This window comes from Pleurodeles waltl, chromosome 1_2 (assembly GCF_031143425.1).
Source record: "Pleurodeles waltl isolate 20211129_DDA chromosome 1_2, aPleWal1.hap1.20221129, whole genome shotgun sequence".
NCBI classification, from domain to species: domain Eukaryota; kingdom Metazoa; phylum Chordata; class Amphibia; order Caudata; family Salamandridae; genus Pleurodeles; species Pleurodeles waltl.
The window spans coordinates 1,223,826,044-1,223,850,801 of record NC_090437.1 but is presented as its reverse complement, the minus strand read 5'-3'; the positions used below and the strand labels follow the sequence as shown (position 1 = coordinate 1,223,850,801).

Sequence of the window (24,758 nt, the reverse complement as noted above, 5' to 3'; positions counted from 1 at the left end):
TAAAAGCCTATCATAAAAACTGTTGCATTTCCAGAGCATCATTTTAGTGGTCTATCAGACCCCAATAATATATCCCTTTTGGTCTCCCTGTCTCAAACACAATGTGGTGAATTAGCTTCCTTTTTGTTTAAAAACAGTTGCTGACATTCAGACCTCTTTTTCCTCTGTAGCCATTCCTAAATGTCCTCTGGCATTAACAACGGCAAGTGGTGTTGGTGGCACATTGAGTGACCAGCAATTACATGTTAGAGAGGATTCCTCTATTAGACCTGTTGTGCCCTGTTCACTGGCCAGTTTTTTTCACCCTTGGACCTCTGGACCTTTATGGAGCTTCTCCACAACATTAAATCGGGGTTGCCATTAGATCCTTTTCCTTCCTTGCTTTTTTGGCAAGTTGGGCTCACAACTTCTAGAACTTTTAACTCAACATATAACTGCTTTTTTCTAAGAAGGATGTGTCCCCAAGGCGTGGAAACATGCCCAACCCTGTTTAATATCTATGTACAACCTCTTGTGGACATTGTAGAAAGCTATGGACTCACACTATTTTGATACGCGGATGACACTCAGATTGTTGTCTACTTGACATCTCAGGAGAATCAGAATGCTGGTGCTTTAAATATCTGCCAGACAAAACTGTTGGCATGAATAAATGCTAATTCCCTCAAATTGAATGGTGATAAAACCGACATCCTGCGGGTGGGTAGCCAGCTCCATCTCTGGGGGCCTAATCTGTGGTCGGTCAACTGTTGCAGCAGTCATTTTAACAAGACAGGCGGCAATGGTATGTGACCTCACTTATCCTCTTTCAAGATATTATTGTAGACTTCCCTAACACCCCACCGTAGATTAATGAGGGTGAAATGAATTATGTAAGCAAGACAATTCAGTAAAACAGAATAAAGGTGTTTCAACACAACCTACATCCATGGGTAAAGCAATTAACAAAATGAAGTGCATAAAGTGTGGGAGTGTGCACCATGGTTCAGAGTCAAAGCCAAGTCTTGCCTTAAACAGGAATTATAGAGTTATCAAGGGAACAGTACAGATGTCCTGGGGTACATGTAAAGTGAGATTTAGTTTAGGGACTGACATACTAAAGGGAGGGTATACATAGCTACGTCTGGCCTACTGACTTTAGGTCGGGCACAAAAGTTTAACTTGCATATTATCATCAATCTCAGGTGAGTGAGAAAAATGATGATGGTGGAGGATACCAGTGTTGAAATAATTGTGAGGGATGCAGGTGTGCTAGGGCTGTTGAAGGGGAATGTCCATGGGACCAGTTTGAGGGATGGAGCGATACCAGTGAGACAGAAAGTCAGACGTGTACCAATCATAGCAGGTGAGGAGTCCAGGAGGATGCTGGGTGAGATTGTGGCTGAAGGAATGTAATGAAAGCAGCAGAATCCAGGATCCAAGGGCAAAATAACTGTTGGTCAATCAATTAATCATAGCATTTGTAAAGCGCAGCACTATCAACCCTAAAGGTATTTTGGCGCTGAGGCTGCTCTGTCTCCATTAAAAAGTCATGTATTGAGTCTCCTTCTGAAGTCTGCCAGGGAGGGAGCTGTTCGGAGGGGGAGGGGCAGGCTGTTCCAAGACTTGACTGCTGTGTAGGAGAAGCAGTGGCCTCCACTGCGGCTGCGATGGATGCAGGGGTGTGTGTGCAGTGTTTAGTGGGGTGGAGCATAGTTGTCTTGCTGAGACGTAGATGGTTGATGTCGGACAGCCCTGGGATGTGGAGAGCCCTGTATGCGAGTATGAGGATTTTGAATTGGCATCTCTTCTGGACCAGGAGCCAGTGGAGGTTCCTGAGGTGTGGAGTGATGCTTGAGAGCTTGGGGAAGTTGAGGATGAGTCTATCTGCAGTATTCTGTAGATTCTGGAGTCTTTTTAGTAGCTGGGAGGACACTCCAGCATAAAGAGCGATGCCATAGTCTCTGAAAGATTTTGTGTGGGCCTTTTCGGCCGCTGGCCATTTGAGTTCATGAAAAGAATACTTCCTGGAATAAGGTTGGTGCCACAATGGTTGAAGAATGTTCTCACTTAGAATTTTCTCTGGGTAGAGATTACAAGGGTGCATATGGTAAGTGTGGAAGTAAAAGGAATAGGGCTAGACTTTCTGTTGTATATAGGATGAAGATAAGGTATGGTTGTGGTTTTTCCAAATTCAGAGAGCCTTTTAAATTGGAGAGAGTTAATGAGGATTAGGTGGATCTGGAAAATGGACAGTGATGGAACAGGAGAAGGGTTGCATTGTATCAGAAGGAAGATGAGGAAGATGTGAGGAGCAAGAGAAAGGAAGTACAAGAGGAGGGTTATTTTGGCTTGCTGATGGTGATGGGTGCAGAGTTTCACAGAGTTTGAGTGAAGGAGAAAGGGGTGATTGTGGACATGGTAGAGGAGTTGGTCACGGAGAAGCATGAAATATCATGTCTTGTTCTAGTAGACCTAGAAGGGAACCTATAATGATCCAGGATCATTTGTGGTAGATTAGTCACTGTTTTATGATCTGATCAGTATTTTACTCAGTTTTGTGTTTCCTGTGTTTTGTATTAATGTGGCTTTGTTAGATATGTGTTGTAACTTTAAGGTTAACTGGTGTATGCTCGATGGACATTCCACACTAGAATGTTATACTATGTTGACTGATGCTGTTTAATGTTCTGAGTCACTTGTTTCTAGCTGGCCTAGATATCACACCATGTAATAAAAAGGCAGCCATTGAGAATTTAATCTGCACGTCATTTACAACAGAATTGATATTTGGAAAATGATTGGAAAGAGTGTTTCTCCCATTCAATGGATGCTGTTCACAGCAGGTAATTGTCGGCTTTGAAGTCAGAAAACATTATGAAGTCCCACTAATGCAGAACAGATAAATATGGCCTGGAAGATGAATGATACAAAGACCCTAAGTTTTGGATGGGTAGTTCAATGGTTTGGAATCAGAGAGTCATTTTACAGGTTTATTTTGGGAAGAATTGTATTTGATGAAGTGCCACTGGAAGACTTTAATGAACTCGAAAGTGACTTAAGATTTACATAATTCGTTGGACTCAATTTATTTCTAACGAGGAGTTACTACAAATATATGCAAGATTCAGTTTTTACTTGTATTTGTATATAATTACTTCACTTAACTCTTTTATGTTAAATATTTTTCTTGTCAAAAAGCCGAAATGAGGAAATACTCTTATTAAGCCATGCAGATTATTTTGTGTTAGTCATTTAATTTATTGATTTTCTGGGGAGGGTTGTTTTTTTGTACGTTGCCAAACTTTGCCTCGTGGCATTTACGCTGTACCAAAAAGCCCAACACGTGTTGTATCTGCAAGCTTTGTCTTCGCCCTGCCAAGTTTTTTTCTGGTGCAGGTTGTCGTTTTATCCTTACAGTTAAGCAAATGTTTTCTTAACAGTCACAAGTCTAGTTTTCATAATTGTACTGAATCTTTTTTTCATATCTAACACCTCACTTTTCACAAGAGAATGTTTTTTCCGTGGCCTAAAACTGATCGATATTTACCTGTTTTTGGTTTGAATTCTGGTTGGAGACATTCTTTGAAGGCTTTGAAATACATCACATTGTTAGATGATAAATCACTTCCAAAAGGTGTAATATTAAGCCAGCAGGGTAATTTATTTATGACTGGAGTCAAGATCATTGTACTGTGTCAGTGTGTACACTGAGATGTCTAGGTGTACAATTGTCCTTGTATTCCAAGAAACTTTGAATCCTACACCCGAGTTTATTAACGAATTCTGAAAATAAATTGTAGTGCCTGAAAATCATCTGAAATCCCATGCCCAACAAGAAGAACACTTTTTACAATTCAAAAGTTTTTCTAAAAATCTGGGGTTGGCCGATTGCCTTACATATCACGTTTATTATAGTTTTACTATACTTTATGTTTTATTGTTATTATAATAGTTATTTGGCTAATTTCATTTATAAACACATGCGCTTTTGGCCAAAGGTTAGCAGGTGGAAAGCTGCCTACTATTCTCTGAGCTCTCCAGCTCAGAACTTCAGAATTGAAAGAAACGATTTAGAGGCAAGCTTGTTGTGTAACTGCTACACCACTGTGGTATAGCACCCAGGGCCGGCTTTACTGCTTGTGGCGCCCTGTGCGACACACTGTTTTGGTGCCCCCCTCACACCATGACCACCTCCTCGGATTCCCTCACTTCTAACCGGCAAACGTGTCCCTCATCCCTCCATAGGCCCCCTTTTACATACATTTGTGTGTTTTAAAGCGCTGATAAAGGCTGCTTTACTAATCCACTCAGCTATGCATATAATGTATAGATCTGTTCTTTGCAGCAGGCATATTAACCCTCTGTGCTACTTTATGGCGAGTCAAAGCTGCCACTGGACAAAACTCCCATCTCTCTCCCTGGCAGGGACATTATTCCAAGCGGTATCTTGACATTTTAAATGCTTCCTGAAGGCTGGATGCGAACAAGGACTTTTCAGCAGATGCTTTTAAAGCACAAGTTTTTAAGTTATTGCTAAACATAGCGCCCCCCTGAGGTCAGCAGCCCCCAATTCAGGTCAGCACCCAGTGCGGCCACACCACTCGCACCATCCTAAAGCCAGCCCTGATAGCACCTCCTGCAGATGAGATTATTTGTCTCCTTGGTACACTGTTCGTATGAAGTTCAGTACTCACCTGTTCTGAATGGACAAGTGGAGGGAAAGAGGTGGTGGTATGAGGACGATAACCGGGTCATGCACCCTGCACAAGCCTCAACGTGGAGGTCGATAATCTTTGACTAAGGACTTTAACTGCATGGCCGCGATGTTACTTGCTATCGAGTATGTGTGATGCCAGTGGGGACTGGCTTGTATTTACATTGGCATTATAATAATAATCATAATAATTGATAGTCATTTTAAAAAATGGCATTTACCTCACGGCGTCCTCCTCTCCTCCTGGAAGCTCCAATGTGGGACACAGGAAACTGCACTAATCGATCCTGGCGCTGCTCTGATGCTCTGATGCTGTTAAACAGCATGAGAGAAGCATCGGGATTGGAGGGAGCAGCCTCTTTCAGCGCTCTGAAGAGCACTTGAGTGCCCCGCTTTCTGTAATCTAGCTGTCTTAAGACAGCTGGGTTAGAGAAGTTTAAAGTGCGTATGTCATGCTAGCCGTCGCAAGACAGCTGGCCAAAGGGACATCCACACTTTAAACTAAAGTGCAGAGCTCCCTCCTGCCACTCAGGAGCAATTGCCCCACCCCGTCCTGACACACGGTTCAGGACGTGGTGCTGAAAAATAAAATAGTAATAAATAAACTTTATTACCATTTTATTTTTAAGGTCTGGGGCATTTTTTTTTAGCAGGGAGACGCTCCTCCAGTCTCATGGAGGGGCCGCCCCTGTGTGATGCTCATGTGATATTGAACATGGTCTTTTATGTTTGTTGAGAACAACAACAAAAAATAAAAAAAATACTTGTGTTAAAAGTGCACATTCCACAGTACATAAAAAACATTATGCTGACCTAGGTATCAGCTTGAAACTATGAATGTGTGATGTGTTGCATAGTTTTCTTCTAGTGATAATTGTATAATTCTCTTCACAACTCTGAAAATCTTCCTAAACTGTGTGTGTGTGAGTTACTGGTAAACAGCTAACTCTCGTGAGATAAAACTACGTATGTGTGTATGTTTATGAAGGGCAGGACATTTTGTAAGGCACAGGTACGCCAATAATCGTACACCATACAAGACTTAAGTAGCTTAATGAAAGCTTTGTACAGCCCCTACTGTAAGCTCACTGACCAACTCCCACCCCGATTTTCCTGTAGACAGTCACTCAATTGCCCTTTTACCCCTTCTCTATGTTTGCAGCTTCTCATAACTATATACATAGCTGCCAAGGTTTCAGATTGCTATGAGTGATATTTTCATAATTTCAGTATAATTATGAGTGACATTTCAACAACTATGAGTGACACTTTCTCGCGAGCAAAATCAAGCAATGAAGACGAGGGAAACGTATAAATATCACAAATTACACCCATTTAAGCAACGAGAACCTCTAAGAAGTTAACTGCTGCAAAGCCCCAGAAATTGAATCTTAGGGCCCTTCTTACCTGATTGTACTGTTGGAGGGGCAAGCCTCAGGAGAGGTTGACTGAGGCACACAATAGCCTAAGTCTCAGCCCAGCCGCGGGGCCCGGCCGGCTGTACATTATTTCAAAAAGACGCTGAGAGCTGCAGGATAAAAATAGCTGAGTGGCTGACCACCCCATGGTCCGGCTCGCCTACTGATATAACATGTGAGTCAGTTGCGCACCAGTGTCATGATGGCCCTGTCTAACTCAAGCAATATTTGTCACAGTCCGATAAGTGTTTATATTAATAATAGTGCCAGCTCTCATGCCCAGGCACTTACTGATGATTCACGATGCAGATTCATCCTCAGTGGCACAGGCAGCTGAGACGGACTGCCAGCGCCGCGGCCTGGTGGTCTGGGGTAGGGTCCTCCCTCTGGTGGGATGTGATAACGCCGTCCGCCACGGCCCGTAATGCCACCAGCTAGCAGCTTAGAGCTATGGTTGATGCATCCACTCTGGTCACGGCGACTGGCCTGCCTCAGTGACTCCGAATGTGTCAGCTGCGTTGGTCCTCGGTCGAGACACGTGGGGTGGCAGGAATCCCATTCAGATTGGAATCCATTCTTTACCACTGGCCGCAGTGGCGGTGAGCACAGCTTTCAGCCTGGCTTGCCCTACAACAGCCCAGCACTGAGACGATGAGAGAGTCAGCACCCACCGCTGGCGTTGGTGGGAATCAATTCGGCTATTTCATGGTCCACACAGTGTGTACCCGCTGCAGTGCAAGCGGCCAGGTTGTACTGGAGCTTTACATTTGACTTGCCCAAAGGAAGCGCAGCAGGCAAAATTAATTTCGTACTTGCAGAGCTGCGAGCACTCAGCACACCTTGAGCCAGCCCGTTAGCCTGCTGGGTGCAGCATGCACCGCGCTGAGCCACAGCAGCTCAGTCGACGTGTATTACAGCAATGCTCTGCTTGACAGCTCACGAGGCGCTATAATGCGTAATTTTCCATTTCAGTGCGGTGATGCGGACCACCACACTGAAATGCATTAGACTAATGTCGGATGCCTGGTACTTGGCAGGGCTGTATATATGCAGTTTTTACTCCAACTTAATTGCATGTTAACCCCAAATTAATTGCATGTTACAAACAATGGACCTGATAGTGAGTTTGGTGGATGGCGTCACGGTGGCAGAGAACTTTGCTTTCAGCCCCTTGAGGCACTACCGTCTGCCAAATTTAGAGATGACCAACCCTGCGGTCATCTGTGTGCATTGAAAGGAACCACTCTCACAGCAGTTTGCTTAAATGTACAAAAAACGTTTAGTCGACCACCATCACTTTTGATGGCCATCCACCAAACCTTTTACATATTTTTGTTTTTCAGAAACAAGCCCCCAAGTGGGAATTTGTTTGTGATAAAAGGTTTCTCCTAGAGTGTGGGGGTTATTATTGCCACTCACTGTCAGGTTATTCCTGGTGGAGATGGACAGGAAAAATAAGACATTACACCGTCCACTCTAAAGAGGGCAGGTAGTGTAATGTACATCCTCTGACAGCCTCTAGTCCATCGGACTGTCAGAGGAAATATTCTTTGATGGAATCAACAAGGGTTCCGTCAACGGAATACTTAAGGTCTACCTGTCTCTAAATGGGGCGGGGGACTGAACATTTGGTGGGAAGGGTGTACTCCTTCACATTTGCAATGGAGTACCCTGTTCTCCAAACTCTAAATGGGGCCAAACCTCATAAGATTAAAGCTGACAGATTGTGTACACAAATACATGCCTGCAAATTTGAACCTTAAGAATATTTACCTATTGTTGGACCTGGATTTTTGACAGGGTCATCCCCAAACTTTTTTGCCTCCTTCCTCCTATTTTGTCTGACCTGTTGTTGTTGGCTTTTGACCTCTGGGCACTTTACCACTGCTAACCAGTGCCAAAGTGCATATGCTCTCTGTGTAAATTGTACTATTAATTGGTTTATCCATGATTGGCTATTTAATTTACTTGTAAGTCCCTAGTAGAGTGCACTATATGTGCCTAGGGCCTGTAGATTAAATGCTACTAGTGGGCCTGCAGCACTGGTTGTGCCACCCACTTCAGTAGCCCCTTAACCTTGTCTCAGGCCTGCCATTGCAAGGCCTGTGTGTGCAGTTTCACTGCCACTTCGACTTGGCATTTAAAAGTACTTGCCAAGCCTAGAACTCCCTTTTTTTCTACATATGTCACCCCTAATGTGTGCCCTAGGTAACCCCTAGAGCAGGTTGCTGTGTGGGTAAAAGGCAGGACATGTGCCTGTGTAGTTATATGTCCTGGTAGTGTAAAACTCCTACATTTGTTTTTACACTACTGTGAGGCCTGCTCCCTTCATAGGCTAACATTGGGGCTGCCCTCATACATTGTTGAAGTGGCAGCTGCTGATCTGAAAGGAGCAGGAAGGTCATATTTAGTATGGCCAGAATGGTAATACAAAATCCTGCTGACTGGTGAAGTCGGATTTAATATTACTATTCTAGAAATGCCACTTTTAGAAAGTGAGCATTTCTTTGCACTTAAATCTTTCTGTGCCTTACAATCCACGTCTGGCTAGGTTTAGTTGACAGCTCCTTGTGCATTCACTCAGACACACCCCAAACACAGGGTACTCAGCCTCACTTGCATACATCTGCATTTTGAATGGGTCTTCCTGGGCTGGGAGGGTGGAGGGTCTGCCCTCATACAAAGGACTGCCACACCCCCTACTGGGACCCTGGCAGACAGGATTGAACTGAAAGGGAACCTGGTGCATTTCTTAGACACTCTTTGAAGTCACCCCACTTCAAAGGCACAATTTAGTATAAAACAGGGCCTCTGCCCTACCTCATCAGACACTTGCTGAAGAAGAAACCTGAACCAGAAACTACATCCTGCCAAGAAGAACTGCCTGGCTGCTCAAAGGACTCACCTGTCTGCTTTTCTACAAGGTCTGCTGCCTTGCTGTTGGCCCGCTGCCTTGCTGAACTCTTGTCTGGCTGTAAAAGTGCTCTCCAAGGGCTTGGATAGAGCTTGCCTCCTGTTCCCGGAAGTCTCAGGACCAAAAAGACTTCTCTTTTTCATTTGGACTCTTCGTGTGCCGAAAATTTAGACGCACAGCTTGTTCCGCGGCGAGAAAAACGCCGCACACTGACGCTGATCGACGCAACACCTTCGGGGCGACCGGAACTTCGACGCACGGCCTCGCAAGGACAACGCCGCCCGACTTCCAGAGGGGAAATCAACGCGACGCCTGCCGTGAGAGCGAAACTTCGACGCACAGCCCTGCGGAACGACGCGCAGCCGGAAAACAAGCAGGAGAATCCCCGCACAGACCCGGGACATCTGGTAATCCCCGCGACCCACAGAAAGAGACTGTTCGCGCGCCGGAAAACGACGCACGACTTCCCCGCGTGAAAAATAACGCCGCAAGTCCGTGTGTGCTGGGGAGAAATCGACGCACACACCATTTTTCCACGTATCTCTTCTTCTGCGGCCCTTTCCGGAGATTTTCCACTCCAAACCAGGTACTTTGTGCTTGAAAGAGACTTTGTTTGCTTTTTAAAGACTTAAGACACTTTATATCACTTTTCAGTGATATTTTTACAAATTCATATTGCATCTTTGATCGTTTTGACCTGCAAATACCCAGATAAATATTATATTTTTTTTCTAAACACTGTGTGGTGTATTTTTGTGGTGCTATATTATGGTAACGTATGATTTATTGCACAAATGCTTTACACATTGCCTTCTAAGTTAAGCCTGACTGCTCGTGCCAAGCTACCAGAGGGTTGGCACAGGCTAATTTTGGATTGTGTGTGACTTACCCTGACTAGAGTGAGGGTTCTTGCTTGGACAGAGGGTAACCTGACTGCCAACCAAAAGCTGATTTCTAACACCTATGAATCAGTTTTATATAAAATATTCACAATGATGAAACAGTGTTACCTCCTCATTTGGAGCTGAGATAGTCACCATCATTCCTAGACCAGGAGCTGATGGTAGGAAATCATGCTCATGTATATCCCATTGTTGAACCTTATAACGACCTGTTGAAAAAGGGAGATTAATATGTTTACTCAACATGTAAAATATGTAAATCTACACAAATAAATATCAGTCTGCTGATGTCTTCAATTGCTGACATTGAGAGTATTAGTAATAGCGAAACTGGTTACACTTGGCATTAGTTTGTCTCTTACAACTTTGCCTTGCGGACTTACCACTGCTAGAAAATACGCCCGTAACAGGATGTTTGCTTTTTTCTACTTGCTATATTCACAACAAAAAATCCTTTACCATTGCGCCCCTATAACGCCGAGTGACGTGCTCAAATTTATAAAGTACCTGTGAAGATTAGTGAACCCCCAAATGTCTCTTATTATGTGAGTTTTCACCACTTTTCTAACCAACCAAAGATGGCACAAATTCCATCATGTGAAGGTAAAATTCCTTTGGCAAATGTGATTATTTAAGGGTATTTTTTATGTACCGAAGTCAAATCTGGGTACACAAAAACATTTCCAAATTGGCTGGAAGGTGTCTCTGTAGATAAGAAAGGTGTTCGGTGAAGGCATTTAGTTTAACAAATATGTGACAATAGGAGAATTTAAAAAATCATAAACATGGATTTTAGACAGCATATATGGATGAGTCATAATTTAATTTGAAGACACAAATGTGGTGTTGGAATGGTGCTGGGGGCTCTTAAATATGCCCCTAAATGTTTCTACACTCCATTCAACCTTCTTGAATCTCTCCTACAAAGCAAGAAAACATTTGACATTTTATTATATATTATGGAAAATAATAAGTTCTCAAACTTAAAGTGAGGAGAGGACAAATTTTCTTGATAGGCAGCTGCGGACTACAGAAGAAGAGCATATGTCATACAAACTCACAAGAAAAGTTTGTATTTGTTGGATTTAGCGGTGAACTATTTATTAGCATTGCCATTACCAGGTGGACTCATGGGCAACGCCTTAATGGCTTCAGTGTTGGAAACTGGATTTGGTGCCTGGGGGAGGGGAGGGAGAGGCGAAACTATCCTTATGGGGTGACCAGTCCAGACTATTTCTCTGGATTGAGAAATTATGCATATTAAATACACACATGTAACACTAGTGTTGCTGTGCCCTGGTGGTGACACAACATGGCTTCCCCTGTTTAGCTGTCTGTGACAGGCCAGGGATTCACAGCACATTGTCAGGCTTCGACAAAAAAAATGATCAGGCAAATTAAGGGAATTTACTCCTATGGGTCTGCGGGCCTGAAATCTTTTTATCTAGTGGATGCATTTCCAGTCAGAGGTTTTTGCTGCCTGTTTTTATATGAGAAGCATTTTGCTTTTTTAACAATTTTTGGCCTGCTGCAGTTTTCAGTATTGTGCTGATAACGACTTCCATGCAGATTCCTGGCTTGATTTCAGTGTTTCTGGTGACCACCTTAATACCCTATCTTTATCCTTTTTTTGAAAATAGTACCAAAGTTGAACAATGACCAATCAGGTGACAGCACCCTTAGAACACACCCAACACAGGTATCTTCCCTCAGATTTTCACCATGGGTCGTGTGTGAGGGAGCCTCACCTGAGCTCTGCTCAGTCCTTCAGATTTGGTGATTTCCAAATTCTTCTTTCTCTGTTCCAGTATGTCAGACACTTTAGTCCTTGTGCCACCTGTGGTAAGAAATGGCTTCATTCAGAAGACCCTCATAGGGAATGTATTTATTGCTTTCATCCATCCCACAAGGTGAGAGACTGCAAGATATGCATCACTTTTTTTTTACCAAGGCACTCAAAGAACGTGAGCGAAGACTTTTATTATGGTTGCAGAAACTTAAGTCCAAGACTACCATCGTTTCTGAGGAGGAAAGTAGTGAGTGTAGCAGCTCCTCACTGACGTCCAGAAAGAGGAAAAGATTTCACCATGAGTAACCTTATAAAAGCAAGAAATCGTTTAAAAAGACCCCCATGGATCTACGCAAGGCTTCTCTCATGAGGAAAAACAGAAAAGGGCTTTCTCACACTCTAAATCTGAGCTTTTTCTGGGTGTCAGAATTTCCCAGTACCTCCATCACTGGAGCAAAAGAACTACGAACAAATAGGTCCTAGATCTTATCATGCATGGCCATCCTCTGGAGTTCACTCAGGTTTCATCTCAAATTCCATCAACAAAATTCCTCTCATCTCATCCTAGTGAGGAAGAAATCAGGGGAGTGTCACCCCATTCTGGAATCAGGAAACTCAGCAAGTACCTGAAGAAGCAACCTTTCCATACGGTTCCCCTCCAGGAAATTCTCCACCTTCTCAACCTGAGAGATTTTCTTACCATCCTAGATCTCCAAAGATGCCTATTTGCACATTCCCATCCATCTAAGGCAACGCAAATTCCTTAGCTTCACAGTAGACGGTACTCATTACTAGTTGAAGGTCCTTCCTTTTGGTCGCCGATCTGCTCCCCAGATAGTTACAAAATGTCCTACCCTAGTGGTGCCCACCTGCGGCAACCAGGCCTTCAAGTTTTCCCATACCTTGGTGACTGGTTGTTAAAGGCTCCATCTTTCCAACAGGAATTGAGGGATACTTCCAGGTGTCATCACCTCTTTCAAACCCTGGGGCTCACAGTCAACTTCCAGAAGTCTTTCCTTTCACCTTCAACAAGAATAACCTTTCTGGGAGCAACTCTAGACACATTGCTCAACAAGGCGTTCTTGTCCATAGACAGGCATCAGAAACTTTCCCATTTGGCCTGCTCACTTCCAACAAATCTCTACCCGGAATGATGTCTTCAGCCATTTTCCTAGTGTCTCATGCTTGTCTCAAAATCCTTCCAAGAAGAACTGGACGCACAATGGCTCCAGGTGGAAAGACAATATGAAAACATCAGCCAGATGACACCTATGATGAAAGAAGCTCTTCCCTGGTGGAGAATCTCCAGCAACATCTCTGCAGGATTGACATTTCTTCCCCCCTTTTGGAATACATCATTACAACAGATGCTTCTCTAGAAAGGTGGGGAGCGCATTTGCAAGACCTACAAATTCAGGGCACGTGGACTCCAGAGCAGTCCAGAATGTATATTAAATTCCTCAATCTCAGAGCAATCTTGCTGGCTCTTCAAGTTTTCTTGCTGAGGATTCAGGTGCCCTCCATGTGACTAAGGACATTCAACACAACGGACATGCATTACTTCAGCAAACAGGGAGGTACAAGATGCAAGATTCTGTCTCAGGAAGCTCAAGCTATCTCGCAATGGGCACTATGTCATCAAATGACCGTAAGGCAGAACATCTCCCAGGAGTACTCAACTCTATAGCAGACACCTTAAGCAAGAGGACCCAAAGTTGCCACGAATGGGAATTGAATCAGCTGGTCCTTGATGCCATATTTCGGTGATGGGGCACACCCATACTGGTTCATTTTACATCACAAGAGAACAAAAAACGCAGGTTTACGCCAGTGGGTACCCTCAAAAGGGATCCTGGGGGAATGGCCTTTTGATGCAATGGTCCAGAATTTCTGCCCACACTTTTCCCCCCGATTATTACTCATCGCTTCACAATGGGCCAGACAACACTGGTTTATGGAGCTACCTATGTTGTCGACAGACAACCACATTCAATTAAAGCCCCAAGTAGACTTGTTGTCGATGAGCAAACAGCAGGTCCTTCATGCAAACCCGATTTTCTCTGCATTTATCAACTTGGCTCCTGAGCACCATGAGTTTCAGCACCTAGCCAATCCAGATGATTGGAGGAGTATTCTTGCAAAAGCCAGAGATGGTACTACCAACAAGGCATATCGCTTTAAATGGAAACTATTTTGTCTTTTGTGTGAGAAATGTAAAGTACATCCTATCACATCCCCTCCCAAGCAGGCGTTGCTCTATTTGCTCTCTCTAGCCAAATCCGGTCTTGCACATTCCTCTGTCAAAGTGCATCTGGCTGCTGTTTCCAAGTACAGGTAAACGTTGGGAACTCCTTCCTTCTCGTTGCACAGAATAATCATCCAATTCCTTAAAGGACTCTTCAGAGCATATCTGCCAATAAAGTCAATGCCACCTGCATGCCAGCTTAACACCATGCTATCCCAACTGATTAAAAGTCCATTTGAGCCCTTCCATGGGGCTGAACTAAATTTTGTTACTTGGAAAGTGCCTCCACTAGAAGAGTAAGCCAACTCCAAGTGTTCACTATTAAGGAACCTTTCTTACAATTGAAAGACACCTTGGTAATTCTTCAGACTAATTCCAAGTTCATACCAAAGGTCCCCACTGATTGTCATCTAAATCAACTGGTTATGCTTAAGACTTTCTTTCCCAATCCTCAAACACCATCGAAATCAGGTCTTCATACTCTTGATGTCTCGAGATGTTTAAAGTTTTACTTACATGACACAAAGCATATTCATACTACTGACCAATTTTTTTGTGTGGTTTATGACAGCAATAACTAAGGCGGACCCTTCTCCAAGCCCACCATAGCAAGATGGATTTCATCAGTCATTCAGTTCTGCTATTCTAAGGCAGGCAGGCCTTTAAGACAAAAGACTAAAGCATACCATATGAGAGCAGTTTCTGCAACAGCAGCTTTATTTGCTGGAGTGCCCATCAAATGTATAAGCCATGCTGCAACCTGGAAGAGCAAGCACACTTTCACCCAGCACTACTCTCTGGATTCGGCACAGAGCACTGATACAGCTGTGGGTCAAGCAGTACTTCAACATCTTTTTCAATACTGTGAGCCTGTTACCATACAATGTATAATGTTGTACTCACCATCCACTGTCATAATCTTGTGTATTTTATTGCTAATGTATTACACTGCTAACTATTCTGATTCAAGCATGTAAATCTATGAAAGATACCCCAATGCTGGAGAAAGAACTTGTTACTGACCTGTAACTCCTGTTCTCCAGTAATGGTATCTTTCATAGATTCACATGCGACCTACCCGCAACCCCTTAGAGGCTGTCTTTCTTGGCCAGTTAGGTCTCACTAGTGCTTGGAAAATCTGAGGGAAGATGCCTCTGTTGGGAGTGTTCTAAGGGTGCTGGCATATGATTGGTCATAGTTCAACTTTGGTCCTTTTTTAAAAAATGGACATAGTTAGACTATTAAGCTAAGTCTTGCATTCCCTTTACAGACTGTTCTACTGGATACTGTGATACCATGGGACTCCCACTTCGACGAAGGGGAATGATTCAAGCATGTGAATCTATGAAAGATACTAATACTGGAGAATGCGAGTTACAGATAAGTAACACGTTCTTTAGAGCAAATAAGAGCTTTATGGAGGACAAAAAAATAATCAAAAATCTGAATGACAAATAGTCCTTCATGGATAAGAATATTTGAAGTTAAACAAAGTGTTCGTGATCTTCAGGATTCAACAGGTTAGATAGACGTACTTTTAAAAAAAGTCTCTGCTCTTCAGAAGCATGCAGAAGACCTTGAAAACCAGAGTAAGCAAAATACATTAATGACATATGGTGTACCAGAACATTTAGGAGTTTGTGGATCGTTGAAAAGGATTTTGGACATGCACCCTCAACTCAGATCTCTTAATGCAAGATTTGGGCTAATTAATTAATGTAGCTTTATAGTGATTTATAAAAATAAAACATCTACTTATAAAGACCTAACTCAATCTCAGTGTTTTCTGGGTGAGTGTACTGGAATAGACATGGAAACTTCAAGATTTACTCTTACTTAAAACATTCTTTTATAAAGTTGTTCTGTATTATTATTGTTGTGATTATTCTAATTCTTATTAGAACATTGGAATGCCGGGGCTCCATTGAAAACAATGGAGTGCTGCAGGCTTTTACTGGCCGGTAAAAGCCCGCAGCGCCAACATTCCAATGTTCGCTTTGTTCACAGCAACAGCTGTGAACAAAGCCTCACGGAGCCCGAGGGGATTTTAATCCCCTCGGGCTCCGTGAACATTTTTTTTTTTAATAGAACATTCTGCCCTGTGTGGCAGAATGTTCTAATAGCCTTAGAACCCGCCGTAGCGGGCTCTACCGGCTATTAAAGTCCCTCTCCCTTGTTAAATGCCCTCGCCTTCAGCTCGGGCATTTAACGCGGGGAGCGGGCCTTTAATAGCCGGTAGAGCCCGCTACGGCGGGTTCTAAGGCTATATTACGCTTCCTACAGTCTTATACAATTTTTTATGTTTTCATTGGTGGAAATTCTTAAATTACTGTTTTATTTTTCTTCCTTTAGGTCACCTTTTTATATGGTTCTTGTCGCAGTCCACCCTGAATCATAATGTTTGCATCTCCTGATCCTTTCAGTTTGAAGTTGAATTTTGTGACTCCACCATCCCCAATTTTCTGTGATTTATGAAGATATGTTCCTTTTATTTCTTTAATTTCTTCTTTGCTGTCTTTTCTTTTCTTTGTCCCCTTTAGGATTCTACATTGAAAGTGTCTTTATTTAGTTTCTTCTCATTCATATCTACCACTCCTTGCTGTGTGAGTATGTGTTCACATCTCTTAAATAATATACTTCTATGGAAGTAAATTTAGTATCTTGGAATATAAAAGGGCTTGGTTCACCTATTAAACAGCGAAGTGTTCTATTGTACTCAGTACACATACTGCCTTACTACAAGAAACACAACTTTCTAGAGTGAATTGTTTAAAACAAATTAAATTGGTTTGGAAGTGTGTCTTCCTCACCTGCAGTCAAGAAGAAACATGGTGTTTTCATTTTGGACAATAAAAAAACTAAATTTGGGTTTAATTATTCATTCACAATAAAAAAATAGTGAGGAGAAATGGATTTGTGTGAACCTTTCCATTAACAAAATAGCTCTCGCAACTTCGTAAATCAGTCGACCCACGCATCATACTACTTTTTGGATTGATGTTACTAGCCAGCTGATGATTTGTACTGATGAATATTTAATTATCAGTTGAGACTGCAATGAAGGTTTAGACACCTTTATTGTTAGGACTTCCTCTGTGAAATATATACCAAACAAAGTGCAAAAACAGTTCAAACCCGCTATTTGTCTTTAGTAGACGCATTGAGACTCTGTAATCCTAACACAAGAGAATATACTTCCTTTTCTAGCTGTATCTGAATCACAGTTAGGAATTGATAGCATATTTTTGTGTAAAAAATTAACACAGAAGATTATTAATAAAGAGATTAGCACAATCCTAATGTCAGACTGTGCCCCTTTTCTTACTACTCTTGACAATGTCCCTGTTTCAGCACATGGGATCGCTGGAGATTTAACATTGCTCTTCTGCAGGGTTCTAAATTTATAGATTCCTTCCAGCTATTTGCAAAGGATTTTTTTGTAATTATTAAAACCATGTATCTTCTGTTGCCATGACCTGGGATGCCATCAAAGCTTTGTCTAGGGATTTTGTTATAACCTTTTATTCTCACAAAAATAAACTATCTGCTAAACAATTAAAAATGTGTTACCCAGAATAGTAAAGTGTAAGAACATTTAAATTATACCTATGATTCTAAGAATTATCTAGTTAAATTGGTCCAGGCAGAATTCCCACTTAATCAATGTTCTATTGAACTTGCTCCTTCGTTTCTATTAAGATACTGTAGGGGGCAGAACAAATCTGAAAGATTATTGGCCAGTTTTTTTAAAGTAAAAAGGGAAAGGACAAAAATAATTATTTTTATGAATCTTTTCATACTCCAGAAATTATTCAGACCGAATGAACCAAGTTTCATAGATCATTTTTCATCAATACAAAAACTTTTTTTCCCCCACTGATATTGATTTGCCATCCTTAGAAGCAGATATTTCTATGGAAAAAATTAGAAATGCTTTAAACTCTTAAAAAAATAAAGCACAGGGATCTGATGTGTATTCTCTGGACCATTTCTATTTTTCCCAAATTTGAACTCCGAGGCTATTGGAATTATTCCATTTTTTTTCTCTGAGATAAAATCTTCTCAAGACTTTTTTCAAGATACTCTAATTGGCCTCTATTTGTAGTTACCATTCAATAAGAAGAGATTCAAATGAGGACTAGATCCTTCATGAAAAGATTATTAAAGAAATGTTTATTTCATTTACATTTAGGTGCTACCGGCATAAAGAAGTTTTCAGTCCTGAAGATGACCTGTTACTGATTTGTGTCTTTACATAGGGTCGAAACGTCGACAAAATTAGATGTGGATTAATATAAGGTGACTTCAAGACACCTGGAATAAAGGGGTCCTTTTGAAGATCACTGCTCTCCTTTGCTTTTAACCACATTTTGTGTGCATTGTATATAACACTTTGGCACTTTAAGTATCACATTACTCACTTTCACTGCCCGGTCACTGTAGGAGCACCTCTAAATTTAAATGTTTAAGTTTTAGCAATTTATAAACCTGTTTTGAATGAAAAAGATGAAATGGCTTCAAAGAAATAAAAAATATGAACTAATTTAAGGATACAATACCTAGACAAAAAGGATTTTCTAGAATTTAGAATTGCTGTGGAAGTCAAGGCATATACTTCCCCCGGTGGCCAAGTTTGTAATTGTTATCTAAGTGGATTGCATCACTAATTATGCAACTCACTTAAGTAGCACTTTAAAACATATCTCAGGCCTGCCATTGCAGTCTATATGGAGTATTAAACTGCCAGTTTGACTTGGCAAAATAACCCCTTTGCTAAGCCTAAAACTCCCTCTTTAATACACACACACACACACATACACATATATAGTCACACATAGGGTACGCCTTAACCAGCCAGTAGGGCTGGTTGCATTGTAATTCAAAAGTTGGACAAGTATTTTTAAGTTTTACGTGTCCTGGTAGTAAATAAACTCCTAAATTTATTTTTCGCTACTGTGATGCCTACCTCTCCCCTAGTATAATATTGGGTTACTTTTTTACATTTTTTTAATAAGTGATAACTTTTCCCTGAGTGCAAGTTGGAATGTCATGTTTGATGTCTGAGGAATTGTAATTTAAAATCCTCTTTAAAGTCCGAATTTAAGTCACAAATCTGAAAATTCCACTTCTAGAATGTTTGCATTTTGTTGTTCTAACCATTTGGTGCTTGCAGCCTGTTTCCATGGTCACATGACTAGGGGTAGTTGGCAGTTGGCTTGTGTGTATTCGTCCCAGACAGCCTATTATACCTGCAGACAGAATGGGACCAGGACAATGAGATGGGAAATTACAGGCACTTCTGTAGGGGAAAGACTGCAGATGTTTTTTCCACTTCAAAGCAGGCACCAGGTATAAACAGAGGACCCAGTCCCACTGCACATTATACTCTTTGACCTGTGGATACTACAGAAGGACTGCTATGCTGTCAGAGGACTACCCTGCTGCTTGAGTCCTCCACTACTATCCACTACTACCTGATAAGGAAGACTGGACCTGTACCCTTCATCCTAGGCTGAAGTGACTCAAGGGTTAACTGACTGACCTCCTGTGCTGAGCTACAGGTACCTAACAAGCTCCGGAGGCATCACTGCAACTGCCCAGCTGACTTGCTTTACTGGACCTGCAGTTGGACCTGCCTGAGGCCCAACCTCTGCTAGAGTGAGTTCCTGATCCTCAAGAGGAGCCCCTCAGGTCCTGGACCCTTGGTGTGGAATCAGTTGAGCTCCTCCTAGAAGAAAACGAACAGGCCTGTTTGCACCAAGATCTTGCCTCCCGCGCCGAATGCCAATGCTAAGCTCAATTGAACATGACTCTTCAGCTACAACATGCCTCCTGCTGCACTGGAGCTACTACTCAGTGAACTCACTCCCCCACTTTCTGTAAATAACTCCAGTGCTGCCCGCTCTCTCTCTGTGCATTCCTCCTTGTTCATAGCCGATAATCCAATTGCACACTTAGGCACAGATTTATGAGGGCCTTGCGCCATTCTAACAAAACATCAGCATAATTTTCTTGATGCTAATGTGGTGTTAGCTGGTCAAAAACGCCACGCCATATTTACAAAGTGGCGCAATGCATGCATTGCGCCATTTTGTAACCCTTTCCGCCACATTATGCCTGCACCAGGCATATTGTTTGCAAAGGGGGTGTTCCTCTGTTAGGAGGGCCAAAAAAATGGAGCAAAGAAATCTAAAAGATTTCTTTGCATTATTTTTTTTCAGCCCTTTTAATGCAGGCATTCAGAGGAGGCTTCCATTGGTTACAGTGGATCTCTGGGTCTTTTGCAGGATTAGTGTCAACGGTTTTGACGCTAATCTTGCAAAGCACCGAACTAGTGTAAACAATTCTGACACTAGTTCCCTAACTACCGCCATACTGCACCATATATTAAATATGTCGCACACATGGTGGCGTAAGGGGGAGTGCGAAGGGGTGCAAGAAAAGTGGCGCTGCACTAGGTGCAGCACCACTTTTCATAAATATGCACCTTGATTTCTCAGTTGCCACACAACCATTCTCTTTAATATATGTGAATGTAGTTCACACTGACTCCCGCTGTTCCGAAAATTAGCTATACCCCAGGGCAATACGGCGGTGCGAGGAAGTCCTCCAACTCCCTCTACAATACCCCTACCTCGGGTCAAGTTCATAAAGGGATCCGCAGGGCATGCCAGCCATCAGTCTGCTTTCTCGGTGTGGATGCAGGCATGCTGCCTGAACGTCAGGGGTGCTGCTTCATTCAGCGCTTCTGCTTCTACCATGTACATATCTCCAATTACGCACCCCTGCCATGCAGTTTTTTCGTCAAAAACCTTACTGCAAATATTACATTGAAATTATCAATGATGTTATCAAAGATGTCATGAGTGCCGTAAATTGTGGGGTAATTAGCAGGGCGTGGTGAGGGTGCAAATTATTACCTTGGTGCACAAGTTATAGTTACTTGAGATAACTCTAATTATAACAGGTGAATTTCTATGGTGTGGTATGTTTAAAATGTGAGCCTAACTATGACGTCCCTGTAACCTTTAGTTTTTTAACTGAATTTCTATGTTTTAAAAATATATATATATATTTCCTAACTATAACATCACTGTAACCTTTATTTTTTTCAATGAATTTCTATGTTTTTTAAACGTATAGTAATTTTCATTACTATACATTAATCCAATCACTGTTGTGTAAGGCTCTTGGATGTGCATGGTGGTGGTTGGCACAGAGCGTTGCCTGTGGGCAGGCCCTGCAGCCAACCCCTATAACCACCCAACCCTGCACTGCGCACGGCCTTTGGCCATGCACAGCGAGGGTTGGCCTTCCCCAGGCCAATCTCAGCCCTGGGGATCCCATCCCCTGGGGATTGGCCATGTGACCTGGGGCCCTTCAGGGCACCCAGTCACAATGTTGGTGTCTGCGGGGGGAGCCTGAAGGCTCCACGGTCCCAGCTGCCGCCTCACCTCCTGTGGGATCCGGCACTGCTGTCACAGAGAGGGAGCTGCGTAAGATGCAGCTCCCTGTCTGTGAGAGCAAATGTTTCCTCTGTTTCCCTGACTGCATCTCCTCGGGCAGGGAAACAGAGGAAACCTCCACTCACAGTGAGGGAGATCTGTTTGACAGCTCTCTCTCACAGCGAGCAAGTGTTTGCTCTGACTTGGCGGGAGCTGTCAAAGCTCCTCCAAGTCAGAACTTACAGCTGTGTCCCTAGGGTGGACACCCAGGGACATAGCAGGAGGGGTGGCAGTCTGCAGGGCCATCAGTGGCTCTGTGGGGGTGGGGGCAGTGTGGCCTGCCTTCAACATCAATAGCCCCAGGGAGGTGGTGGTCCCCAGCGCCCAGGGGTCCGCAACGGACCCCCTATCTGTTTTAAAATTAGCCCCTGGGAGGTGGTGGTCCCTGGGGCTGCAGGGGGGCCAGATGCCCCCACATTGATTTCAAAGATCTGTCGTGGCTCCTGCCAAACTTTTTTTCAAAAATGTCTTTTTGTTCTAGAGGGATCCCTCTGGGACCCCGGCACCAGAGCTAAGGGGTCAGGGTGTCCCTACCCTGGCCCCTTTTATTTTTTTTCATTATTTTTTCTGGGACTCAGCCAAGTCCCAACTTGGCTGCCAATAATTCCTTGCTGAAGTGTTGGCAGCCAATCAGATCCCAGCACGAGATCAGGAGGGTCTTTAATTTCTCAAAAACGACTGAACGGATTTACACCCAATAACAAAAAGGGCGCTTTCTGAATCAAGATCTACCATTCTGCCAAATTTGGTGTAATTCCATCCATTCAGGCGCTACTGCTATTCGAAATCCCTACAAAAAAATGCATGGGGAAAAAGCGTTTTGGGCCCCCCCACTTTTCTCTGCCCCCGCTTGACAGATCACCCCGAAACTTTCCAGACAGACCCTGAAATGAGTGGAGCATTTTTTGGGGGAAACTTTTGTGGCACCAAGCTTATTACCAAAATAAGCAAAAAATGATTTTTCTGTAGAACCTGAGGGCCTGATTACAATCTTAGTGGATGAGATCTGCAATATTACTAGTTGCATAGGATATAATTAACTTGTAAAACTGCGGACGGGTTAGCCGTCATGTTTGTGACAGGTATCCCATCCTTATAGATCGTAATCGACCACCACTAGGTTATATATGATAAATATATACATATATATATATCTATATATTTACGTGTGTGTGTATATATATATTTATATATATATACACATATATATATCCTACTGGCTGACGCCAGTAAGTAGTTATAGTAAAAACCATGTTTCCATAGAAAAAGCATTTTTTGACTTACCTATATCTTTGGCTCCGTTTCACGAATCTTCACAAAACTTTCCACAAAAGGTGTTCCCAGAAAGTTTGGTGTACATGGGAAGTTTTGGCGTGATCTGTCAAGCGGGGGGTGAGAAGAAAGTGGGGGTCAAAAAAGTGTGTTTTCCATTATTCCCATAGGGATTCTTAACAGGACTACAGCCTGAACTACTGGAAGGAATTACACGAAATTTGGCAGAAAGGTAGCTTTTGGTCCAGAAAGAAACCTTTTTGTTGTTTGGTGTAAATTCATTCAGTAGTTTCTGAAATATTAAAAGATAAATAAATATAGATATCTAGAGGTGCAAAGGGTTTGTGAAAAATAACAAGCTTGTGCTGAGATCTGAAGAGATCTGATTGGCTGCCAGCACTTCAGCCAGGAAATGTTGGCAGCCATCTTGGGACTCGGTTTCAGCCGAATTCTAGAAAAAAAGAAAAAAAAATAAGAAAAGGGGCTGGGTAGGATCACCCTGACCGATAGGCTCTGGTGCTGTGGTAGCATAGGGACTCCGCCTAGGCAAAAAGTACTTTTCTGTTTCCCTCCATGCATCTGGAGGAAAACAGAGGAAACAATTGCTCTCACAGAGAGGGAGCTACATCTTTAGCAAGGGTGGGACGGAAAAGTGATGTAGCACACCTGGGTAGGCCAGAGGTGCAGCCCTTCTTGTCACTTCCGCCCCCACTTGCACAGGCGAGGGCTCTCTCTTTTGGCTGTGTTTCTCTGCCGGATGCTGGGACTGAAGACGAGCATCATGAACAACTGGAAGGAAGAACTCCCTGACTGCCCACTGGTACAGGAACTTTGCCCCTGATTGACTTCAGACCCAGTGGGGCACACTGCAGGGCCAGGTGAGCTGGCCCCCTTACATCCCCTGAGGTCCAGTTGGGGGACAGACTGGGCCCGGGCGCAAGGAGAGGCCACTGCCCAGAAGAGAGGAAGGCACCCAGAGGAAAGGCCGGCGCAGGGAGTCAGTGGGACTGGCTCACTACCAGTTTGAGAACCTTCTAGGCCAGGAGGCCTAAGGAATGTGCTCTTGGTGGCAAGGGCTCTCCTCCAGGAGTGAAAGGACACTAAGATCACCCAAATCGGCCCAAGGGGTCCTGAGATATCCCCAGAGGAAAGTACATAACCTTTGACCCCTGGGGAGGACTAGTGGTGAAATGCGTGGGGCTCTGCTGCCGATGTTGCCCTGGGATGGTGCCAAGTCCTGGGGGGCTGCCCCGAAGGACAGTGGAGCCGGGGAGCACCGTTGCACATCCCTGGCGAAGCTTGTGGCCATGAGGGAACACCGTTGCGCTCCCTCGAAGATGAGAGAGGGGCCCCAGACCCCATCTGGGGGCCCCACAAAGAAGCAAAGATGGGGAGCGTCATCACGGTCCCTACGAAGATGTGGGCCGGACTGCAGCCCGAAGCAAATTCAGGGGACACTGTCACTTCCCCCCTCCCGTGAAAATGGCAGGAAGGGGTCCCAGACCCCATCCCGGGGCCCCGCAGAGAAGTAAAGTCAGGGGTTGCCATTGTGCCCCCCATAATGGTGTTGAAAGGGGTCCAGGACCCCTTCCCGGGTTCCCACACAGAAGGCAAGCCAGATATGCCATTGCGCCCCCACCAAGATGACATCTAGCCGAAGAGGAAGTAGGGGGGCCCCGGACCCCATCATGGGGCCTCTGGAGGGTGGAGAAGGAGGGGGCAGTGCCACTGCACTCCGACAGGTGGACAGCCTGGCTGCAGCTCCACATGCATCTGCATGCAGGATCGTCATCTCACGGCCCCCTCGAGGAGCCTCTGATGACCCTGAAGACCGCCACCTCCCGGGCTGGCTCCCGTTATGTCCTCGGGTGCCCACCCCCGGGACATAGCTGTTTGCTTTTGCTTGGTGGGAGCTAAAAGCTTCCACCAAAGAAATTCAAACAAAATCCGCTTTCTAACAGTGGGAGCTGTCAAACAGCTCCAGCAGTCAAAAAACTGAGTTTTCATCTGTCTTCCC

General features: G+C 43.7%; 1 protein-coding gene across 1 annotated transcript in view; it reads right to left on the bottom strand.

Moving 5' to 3' along the window:
* LOC138249941 (transmembrane emp24 domain-containing protein 11-like) overlaps window positions 1–24,758 on the bottom strand; it is a 163,389-nt gene that overhangs the window by 136,701 nt on the left and 1,930 nt on the right. Inside the window, exon 2 of the mRNA XM_069204198.1 lies at window positions 10,039–10,139. Coding sequence (XP_069060299.1) covers window positions 10,039–10,139 — 101 coding nt within the window. The remainder of the gene's footprint in view (window positions 1–10,038; window positions 10,140–24,758) is intronic.